The sequence below is a fragment of the Bos grunniens genome, chromosome 21 (genome assembly GCF_055505025.1).
Source record: "Bos grunniens cultivar Pamir isolate PY7600 chromosome 21, Bosgru_T2T1.0, whole genome shotgun sequence".
NCBI classification, from domain to species: Eukaryota; Metazoa; Chordata; class Mammalia; order Artiodactyla; family Bovidae; genus Bos; species Bos grunniens.
Window position 1 is genome coordinate 114,083 of NC_141185.1, and position 10,355 is coordinate 124,437.

Genomic DNA, 10,355 nt, shown 5'->3' on the forward strand with positions numbered 1-10,355 from the left:
GTGTGAGACACCCAGTGTGAAAACCCACATCCTGAGGGTGTCAGAAACCCTGAGGGGCAGGGCAGCTGTGCTAGGGCTGATGATGGCAGGGATGATTGGGTTTGGGTCCTGAGAAAAGTGGATACAAACATGTGTTCACTGTTACAGGAGTGTGTTCACTGTCATAGGAGTGTGTTCACTGTCAGAATTTGTGTTCACCATCAAAGGAGTTGTGTGTTCACTCTGAGGACTGTGTTCCACCAGAGGGGTGTGTTCGCTTGTACAGGAGTGTGTTCCCTATCTGTGGAGTGTGTTTGCTGTTACAGGATTGTGTTCACTGTTAGAAGAATATGTTCATTTATAGAGTGTGTTCCCTGTCAGAGGAGTGTGTTCAGTGTCAGAGGAGTCTGTTCACTTTTATAGGAATGTTTTCCATACAATTGATACTCTCTCAGAGGAGTGTGTTCCATACATAAACACCCTGTCAGAGGAGTGTGTTGTGTACAATACAGACTCTGTTAGAGGACTGTGTTCCATACATTACACGTTCTGTTAGAGAGTGTGTTCCATACAATAAGCACTGTATCAGAGGAGTGTGTTCCGTACAGTAAAGATTCTGTAAGCAAAATATCAGCACTGGGGGGGAAGCGTCAGTGCACTCTACGGACACAAGCCCCTGTGAGGTCTCTGTGTGGACCTGAGTCTTTGCCTCAGAGCCGTGGCTCCATCCCACATGAAGTCCAGCTTCATCTCCATGCAGATGTGTTAAGTCGTCTGCAGGTGGTTGAGCCTTTTGCAGCCCCGCCCAGGAGTGAACAAAAACTCCTTTTGCTCTATGTCATGTCCAGGACCTGGTATGTTGGGATCTGGGTTCCAGCCATTCTAACTGTGCAGTGGTACCTCACGATCCTTTAAGCATGCAGTCCCTGATGGCTTGTGATGTGGAAGGTCTTTCCAAGTGCTCACGTGTCAGCTGTCCATCTTTGGAGGCAAGTTCAGACTTCACCCATTTTTCACTGGGTTGCTTACCTTCTGTTGTTCAGTTATGAGTGTCCAAGTGTATTCATAGCACAAAGTTCTTACAAATATGCTATTTATAAGTGTATCTTTCCAGCCTGTGGCTTGCCGTTAGATTCCCTTAACAGTGAGTTCAGAAAACAAGTGTTTTTCATTGTGATGCTCTCCAATTTATCAGTTTTTCCCCCATGGATCATGCTATTGGTCTTATGTCTAAAAATTGTTGGCAAATTTAAGGGCACCCAGAAGTTTTCCAAGTGCAGCCCCGCCCCTCCCTCAACAGATGGGGCTGAAGAGGTGGGAAAATCAGGAATATGGAAGAATCCTAGATCCATTGACAGGTTTGTCCTGTGTGTGTGTGTATGGGTGTTCAGTTGAGTCTGACTTGTTCAGACCCCATGGACTGCAGCCCACCAGGCTTCTGTGTCCGTGGGATTTTTCCAGGCAAGAGTACTGGAGGGGGTTGCCATTTCCTCCCTCAGAGGATCTTCTGCACCCAGGGATTGAACCCGTGTTTCCCATGTCTCTTGTGTCTCCTACATTAGAAGCAGACTCTTTACCATGGCACCACCTGGGAAGCCCTGCCCTAACTGTAGTTTCCCCTTTCCAGAATGGCCTATAAATGAAGTCACACAACATGCAGGCCTTTAAGACTGCTTTCTTTCACTTCGCCATATGCATTTAAGGTTCATTCACACCAGCCATGGACAGTCCAGAAAGGAAATTAAGAAAGTATTCCATTTAAAATTGCATGTAAAAGAATTAAATGCCTAGCAATAAATTTAACCAAGGAGAGGAGAGACATGTGCACTGAAAACTACAAAACCTAAGACAAAACATAAAACACGGAAAGAAATGAGACTCCATGCGTGTTCAGTTGTAGCTGGCTCTTTGAGATGCCCTGGACTGTAGTCCGCCAGGCTTCTCTGTTCATGGGATTTTTCAGGCAAGAACACTGGAGTGGGTTTCCATTTCCTCAGGCGGGGCATCTTCCTGACCCAGGCACCCTATTTCTCCTGACAGTCTTGACTGCAGCCCAGGCCCCGTGGAGCCTCCCCTCCTGTGTCTCCTGCACTGACAGGCGGGGTCTTTGCCATGCATGTCACCTGGTGCACACACATCTGAGCTCACAGATGGAACAGCTTCTCCACATTGTAGGACAGCAAGGCTTACCCGAGTCACTAACATGACCAGTGAGGAGCAGAAAGCCACTGAGTAAGAGGGCAGGGTTTCCCTTAGGGCTGATGGGAGCCCTCAGGACCCGGAGCAAGGAGGTGGCTGCTCAACTGTTCGGTGTCAAATGGTTAGTTTCATGACATGTGAAGTTTCCATCCACTAAAAAGAAAAGATTCCTAGATGACCCTTGAGGGTTCCATAGCTCGTTCTTCTATTCTTCCCATGCACGTGAGGACCACGGGAGGCCCACTCTTCCTCTGGGGGAAAGGACACCGTGCTTGCCTGCAGTTCCAGCAGTCATGGATGAGGCTGCTCCAGCCGTTCGTGTGCAGTCCTGTGTGGACATGTTTTGGTTGACTCAGAGGCACCTAGAAGTATGCTTGCCGATCTTAGGAGAAACCTGCGGATATTGCTCAGTTGCTAAGTCAGCTCCGTGAACTGCAGCACGCAGGGCCGCTTGTCCTCCACTGCTGCTGCTAAATCACTTCAGTCGTGTCCGACTCTGTACGACCCCATAGACGGCAGCCCAGCAGGCTCCCTCGTCCCTGGGATTCTCCAGGCAAAAACACAGGAGTGGGTTACCAATTCCTTCTCCAATGCATGAAAGTAAAAACTGAAATTGAAGTCACTCAGTTGTGTCCGACTCCTAGCGACCCCATGGACTGAATCCCACCAGGCTCCTCCATCCATGGGATATTCCAGGCAAGAGTATTGGAGTGGGTTGCCATTGCCTTCTCCAACTACCTCCTGGAGTTTGTTCAAACTCAGGTCCATTGAGTTGGTGATGCTATCTAACCACCTCATTCTCTGCTAACCCTTCCTCTGGCCTCAATCTTTCTCAGGATCTGGATCTTTTCCAATGAGTCACCTCTTCACATCAGGTGGCTAAAGTATTGGAGCTTCTGCATCATTCCTTCCAATGAATACCAGGGTTGATTTCCTTTAGAATTGACTGGTTTGATATCCCTGCTGTCCAAGACACTCTCAAGAGTCTTCTCCAGCAGCACAGTTTGAAAGCATCAATTCTTTGGTGCTCAGCCTTCTTTATGGAAAATGGTAACCCACTCCAGGGTTCTTCCAAGATAACCTCACAAATGGTAAGAAAAGTGTAAAACTATGTTACCTTTCTTCAAAACTGTCACACTGCCTGCCGAGGTGACTGGATCAACCTTCTTTCCACCAACAATGATGAGCTTTTCCATTGTCCTTCTCACTGGTCAACAGTGGGCATTGCAAGACTGGTGGGTTTTAGCCATTTTAACAGTATGGCTAAACAGTGGCCCTGCGAGTGAGGAGAGCTCTTAGGGAGGGTCTGGATTCTCTCTGGTCCTGATGCTCTCAGACATCTCCCCTCCATACCTGTGGGGACAGACCCTCACTCTCCTGAAAATCCACTGCACTGTGACCTTCACAGAAGGGGAGTGGTCCCACAGAGAGCACAGGGCTTGTTACAAGCACGGGGTTCCAGACCCCCGGCCCACCACATAAGCTCTGTCTCACACACACCAGAGTGGGCCGAGAGGCCCTCCCCGCCCCAAGAGCCCCGCCATGATGCTCACAGGTCATGCTGTCACCTCAGGGGCAACCCCGGTGGTGGGACGATGGAAGGATGATGAAGATCCCTCTGCCTTTAGAAATGCATCTGGTGCAACATGCAAGTGTCCCTGTTCCCAGTGTGCTGTCCTGTGGAAGCTGGAGGGGCCAGCTCAGGGTGAGTGTGTGAGATGCGCCCCGATAGACCCCCATCCTCCTCCACTCCGGCTCTGGCCATGTCCAGAGAAAGGGCTGGAGGTCAGTGGGTGGCAGAACTGCATGGCCAACCCCGGCTGGCAGAGGCAGTGGCCGCAGGAGTCCTGGAACAACGTCTGCTTCTTGGAAATGTCCCAACACACTCTCCCCTTTTCCATCAGGCAGCAGGCAGGCCAGTCTGTGGGCGCCCCCACGGCCCTGCCTCAATGGGCCAGGCCAGGATCCCCACGAAGCCACCCCAGCACCTGTGCGTTCCCCACACTGCATCTGCTCACTGACTGTGCCTCACACAGTGTCTCTGTTCAGGGGGCAGGTGATCGGGGGCAAGCCCTCTGGGCCAGCACTTTGGTCCTTGTAGGTCAGGAGCACCCTCTCAATCACCCCCTCTGGGGAGGGGGACCAGCTCCCTTGTACAGGATTCCTTCTAGCCCAAGAAAGGAGCTACAGGACTATTCCCCTACCCGACCTCACCCCAGCACCCCAACTTCTGAATAACGACAGCTTCTGTAAACCACGTGTGCAGGGGACATAGGAGCTGGTGATGCCCCTGGTGGCCACACGCGTGTGCTCCACGTGTTCTCCACACCAAGCCCTGAGGTCCCCACCATTGCTGCGGGGCCCCCTCTGCCAGAGGGAAGGGGACCCTGTGTGTGGCAACTGCAGGTCTGGCTTAGGCGCTGCCCTGCTGTGGGCCCCTCAGAAATCCCAGGGGTCCCTGGTCTTTACTGGCTCTCCTGCCACCTGTGGGCATGTGATGTTTGCCTCCTTCTAAGGTTGTGCCTGTTTCCTCCCACACTCAGGAGGCTGACACGACCTCAGGAGACCCATGGAGCCAACTGGGCTGCTAAATACAGCCAGAATGAATACCGATCCTTTTCACACCCAACTCGAGAGCTGCCCTTATCCCTGCTGGAGACTATTGGTCAGCAGGTGTCCTCCCACACTCTGAAGAAGACAGGGTGTAGGTACAGAAGGGTGGAAATAGTGGCCGGGTACATCACATCTAAGCCGAGTGAACTTCCTGAGACTCCTGTCTTCTGTTGTTGTCTCTGGGGCTGATGCTCCACACGGAGCACCATCCAGATGGGGAAGATGGAGACCCTGTGGACAGTAGGAGCCAGGCTCCACGGCATCGGGAGCCCTTTCCCGTTGCCAGCTCGTCTCCAATTGCATGTCTCAGGTACTAGGAATACCACAGGGCTGTCAAAGCACCGTTGCCCCGGTTATCACCACAGAACTTCCTAGGAGCACACTGGTTGCCAGAGCCCGTATAACACACACCCTGTGTTCCTGCAACCAAAAACACCAGGCCCAGAATCAGAGACACACCTTCCTGGGACATCATCCCTGGCACGCGCCTCCCCAGTGACAGCCGCTGGTGCACAGGGCTGAAGGCAGATGCAGTGCTCTGTCCTCTACAGTATCCAGCAAGTAAAAGCAAACACCTTCCCCGCCTGCAGGAAGTACTCCCTCTGACCGTTTCTGCAAATGGTGAAGAGGATGTGAAGGAGTCTGTGACTCCCCCAGGATGACAGCAGGCACTGACACTGAATACAGAGCCAAGAGGAAGAGGGAAGGGCTGCCGAGCAGCAGGGCCCAGAGACATCCTAGAGCCCATGCTCCTTCCGCTCTGCTCGCCTCACCACAGGCCGATCCGCCGAGGGCCAGGAGTCGGGGCCACGAGTAGCGGCCTTACTGGCAGAGCCAACAGACAGAGCAGAGGGCCGACGAGAGTCCTCCCGAACCATGTGGCCTGGAGTTTGACTCCTGTTTCTCTTACAGCGCAGAGACTGGGAGGTGAGGAGGTCGGGTGCTAAAGTGCTAAAGGCCACAGGCTGCTGCAGACACTTCGTGCTTCCAGCCAGATTCTGCATGGAGGGCTCAGGTTCTCATCCCCTGCAGCCATGCCCAGCAGGGCTTGACCAAGGGTTTCCTGTGAGCTGACTCTCAGGCAAGGGGGCAGGGTTCAGGAGACAGCCACTGCGTACACCGTGGGCCACCTCCCTGTAGCGAGCAGCTTGCAGTCAAGGCAACAGAACACAGACGTGAAAGGGAAGGAGCCAGATCCGACCTGAGTCAGACGTGTTCTCTCCCAAGACAAGAAGGCAAAAAGAGAAACAGACCAACGAGCAAAATGCAGCAGAGGGCACCCTCTGTTGATACAGAGTTCTCATATTATGGATGAAAGCGAAATCTTGCTTTTGATTCTGCCCTGTGAGTGAGTTTCTGTCCTCTGTGGATGGCTACAAAGTGGTGTAAAACTGCCTGAAATACTTCCTCGCTCCCCTTGGGTACCATGCAGCCCCCTGGGTCCACAGAGGCACAGGCGAGAACCATCCCCTGCCGGGAAAGAACCACACAGAAGGTCACCCAGGGTCTCGCAGTCAGGCCTGATTTCTGGTCTCACCAGCCAGGGTCAGCAAGAATCACAGAGAGTGTCCCAGAGGAGAGTGGGGAGCCAGCTCCTCAGGGGGCCTAAACGACGCTTCCAAGCAAAAATCAAGAGGAACACGTGGTTTGCAAGTGACCTACCTGCTAATCGGAATGAGACACACGCAATTATGAGCTTCTAAAACATTTTCAACACCTACAAATGTTAAGTGACGTGAGCAGTGTCTGGTTCCAATCGCCAAAGTAGCAGGAAGTGGTGCTCGCAGGGAGGAAAAGAGGCCTGTGCAGGAGGGGGCCTGGCAGCTCCAGGGGGCAGAGTGGGGGGCCGTGAGCCGTGTTGCAGGTGTACGTTGGGCGTGCAGACCGCCAGAAGAAGGGCTGGACGTGTGGAGTGGAGACAGGCCTCTGCTCCCCTCCCCTGCCCCTCCCATGCCACCCTCGTGGACACAGCCTCCCCCCTGCCCCTGGTCAGCCCCGCTGCACTGATGACCAGGCTTGCCCAGGGCCTCGCCCTGTGACTGTGACTCCGTCTCTGCACACGACCCGCCCAGGGCTGGGCGCTGGCAGCCCCGGCACCCTTTGTTCTCTGTCAGTGTCTCCTCTGACGGCAGTGGCCTCAGCACGCGGCTCAGACCTGGCTTCTCTGCAGGGCCTCGCCTTCTCTGTCCTCGCTGGCAGACATCCCTGAGCAGCGCCCCCATGCCGGCAGAGGGCTGGGTCTCCCTGAGGGCAGCCCTCTGGCTGCTCGGGCTCTGTGCAGTGCTGGCCCCTGTCCAGTGCTCTCCGGACCGTCCCTCATGGCGCTACATCTCCACGGAGGTGGTGATTCCCAGGAAGGAGCTGCACCAAGGCAAGGGCGCCCAGGTCTTGGGCTGGCTCTCCTACAGCCTGCGTTTTGGGGGACAGAGGCATGTAATCCACATGCGACGCAAGAGGCTCTTTTGGCCTGGATACCTGATGATGACTCAGGATGACCAAGGAGTCCTGCAGACGGACCACCCCTTCGTCCCTGAAGACTGCTACTACTTTGGCTACCTGGAGGAGATCCCTTTCTCCACGGTCACCATAAACACGTGCTATGGGGGTCTCCAGGGTTATATGAAGTTGGATGACCTCGCCTACGAAATCAGCCCCCTCAAGCATTCTCGAAAGTTTGAGCACATTCTTTCTCAGATGGTGGCAGATACCAGCACTATAGGACTGAAGCACAGACCAGGGTATGAGGAGGAAAGGGACCCTCTGCTTTCTCCAGCAAGCATCACTGCAGCCCCCAGGATGTCTAGTAAGCTGTATATGTTCCATGAAGCACATATGAAAGGAGTATTTCAGTCTACTAATTCATTTTACAGAACTGTAAACAATGTGTGAAAAACTGTTCAGTACATGGTGGATGTGGGCAATATCATTGATGCAGTTTATCGTGGTCTTGAGATAAGGTTTTATATTGGCCTCGTATACGTTTATGATGTTAGGGACCCAGTCAGCACTGCGTCTCTCAGATCACAGAGTGCATATTTCCAGTTCTATTCAACAACCATATTTCCCGCTTTTAACCCACATACAGCTGTAGTCTTTAGCACAGTTGAACCACCTGATGGTGCCTATATTCCAAACCTATATAGTTTCTGCCATCCAGCTAATTTGGTGCCAATTGCTACATCAGGGAAAAATACCCTAACGGTGGCTCTCTATTTGTGCTTTCTAATTGGCAGAAGTATTGGTCTCTATTATGACGACCCAGACTGTGTTTGCCAGAGAAGGACCACCTGCGTTATGAATGGCTACCAGTCACTGACAGATGCTTTCAGTAACTGTTCCTATGGGCATTTACAACATATACTTATGCGTGATAGAAGCGCTTGTATGTATCTCCCTGAGCTGGTATATTACAATAGATCGAAGACACATGAACGTTGTGGAAACAAAGAAGTAGAAAATGAGGAGCAATGCGACTGCGGCTCCTTCAAGGAGTGCTATAGCAACCCATGCTGTGACAACCTCTGTTCTTTCACTGAGGCAAGTATTTGTGATGCAGACACGTGCTGCACAAACTGCACATTCTCCAAGCCCAGGACGCTCTGCAGACCCATCCGGAGTATGTGTGACCTTCCTGAGTACTGCCGTGGGATAAGCAAGACCTGCCCTAGAGATGTTTTTATGCAAGATGGAACCCCATGTGGTGAAGAGGGGTACTGCTTTAAAGGAACTTGTACTGACCGTAGTGTGCATTGCAAAGAAATCTTTGGTAGAGGGGCTTTGAATGCTCCGGATCAATGCTATACTATAAACAGAAAAGCTTACCGATTTGGATTCTGTAGAAGAACATCTTGGTCTGTCTGCTTTATAGCTTGTTCGCAGTAGGATCAGCTTTGTGGAAGGCTGCAGTGCACCAATGTCAGTTTTCTCCCTCCGCTGCAGCAACATGTTGGATTTCATCAAACGCATACGTTAGAAGCCTTGTGTTTTGGGCTGAACCTACACCGTGGGCAAGGAGCAGTTGATTATGGCCAAGTGAAAAACGGTGCCCTCTGTGCTCCTGGAACGTACTGTTTAAACACCTTCTGCAACGGTTCTGTTAGTAAAATGGAGTATACATGTTTCCCTCAGAAATGCAACTCCAGAGGAGTTTGCAACAGTGAAGACAACTGCCATTGCCACCTGGGCTGGGCACCGCCGTTTTGCCAAAACACGGGTTATGGAGGGAGTGAAGACAGCGGACCCCCTCCAAGACTGTTTCGATCGGTACCATATGACGAAACAATTTTAGTCTATGTGAGACTGGTGTTCGGTCACCTGTATGCCCTTACAGCTGCAGTCCTCTTTGGTGTGGCCACAAATGTAAAAACTATCCATACCAGCAAAATTAAGGAAGAGACAGTGCATCCTGTGTAAACCAGCCTCCTGACCCCTGCACAACTGCAGGGGAGGTAGGAGGAACTTCTGAGAAGGAGTCAGTGATAGACAGCAAAGCTGAAGTCTGCGGCAGACAGGGGTGGGGGCAGGTATCAGGAGGGTCAGCATTCTCACACCAGGTCTCTTCGATAGGCCGCTGATCAGAACTCTGAAATAAATCTTGAAAAGCATACATAGGTGTCCTCTAATATTTTGTATTCCTAAGAACCCAAACTGAGCCTGAGACTGGTCAGGAGAGACCTGAGTCAGCAACTGGGTCTTGACCCAAAGTTGCTGGTCTCGGTGTTAACAACCCCTTTAGGGGAAACTTTATTGGGGGTTTCTCCAAATCAGTGCTCTTGAACACTGAGGTTTTCCTCATCTCCTAGGTAGCTTCTCTTTTGCCAAACCCAAACTGGATTCAGGGTATTCAAGGGCTACTCCCAGTCGAGGACTACTCGCGCAGGGTCGGGGGCTAATGGAATGATCTGCCACACGTGGCAGCCCCACTGTCCTCTGGCAGCTGGGCAGGGTGGGAGCCTTCCACGTCCAGCCTCAGGACAGAGCAGAGGCCCAGTCAGCCATTTCTCACCCTTGGGTGACCTCTGGCTTTTTCTGAGATGAACATCATGCGCGTGTGTGCAAGAGTGAGTGTGCTCAAGTGCTGGGTGTGTCTGGCCCCCATGAGGACACCCCCTGGGAGGCCACCCTGGTGCCCATGGCCTCCAGGCTCTGCAGACCCAGCGCTAGAATCTAGGTGGGCTCTCCTCTTTTTTCCACAATTCTTGGGTAAAGGCTTTAAAGTCCTCAAACTCAAACGGGGTTCTAAAACTCAGAGATGGAAGGTTCTGGAAACACTCTCCTGGCCCCACAATGGCTCCAGTTTGTGGGAGCCCAGGGACCACCGGGTCTGCTTGGGAGACGCACTGCCAGCACTCTTGTGTGAAGACCCTCCCAACCGCCCAGGGTCCTCCTCCCTCCCACCGACCCCTGCCTGCAGAGCCCAGTGCAGGCGGAAGAGGTGCCCCACACCCTGTCCAGGGACAGGAGTGTTCGCCCTTCTCCTGGTCAGGGCTGGCAGAGAGCCTGGGTTTAGGTGCTTTCAACACTGGGGCACCTGGCCACGACCTTGACAAAGCCTCCTTTGGCCC

General features: G+C 52.6%; 1 protein-coding gene across 1 annotated transcript; it reads left to right on the forward strand.

The window, feature by feature from the left end:
• The first annotated feature begins 6,892 nt into the window (after positions 1-6,892).
• On the forward strand, positions 6,893-9,397 carry LOC147348806 (disintegrin and metalloproteinase domain-containing protein 20-like). Its single transcript, XM_086365015.1, has one exon. The coding sequence runs from the start codon at positions 7,012-7,014 to the stop codon at positions 7,678-7,680; it is 669 nt and encodes a 222-aa protein (XP_086221141.1). The 5' UTR covers positions 6,893-7,011; the 3' UTR covers positions 7,681-9,397.
• The last annotated feature ends 958 nt before the right edge of the window (positions 9,398-10,355 follow it).

Coding starts and splice junctions, on each gene's coding strand:
- LOC147348806 (XM_086365015.1), top strand. CDS start 7,012: ATGCCGGCAGAGGGCTGGGTCTCCCTGAGGGCAGCCCTCTGGCTGCTC.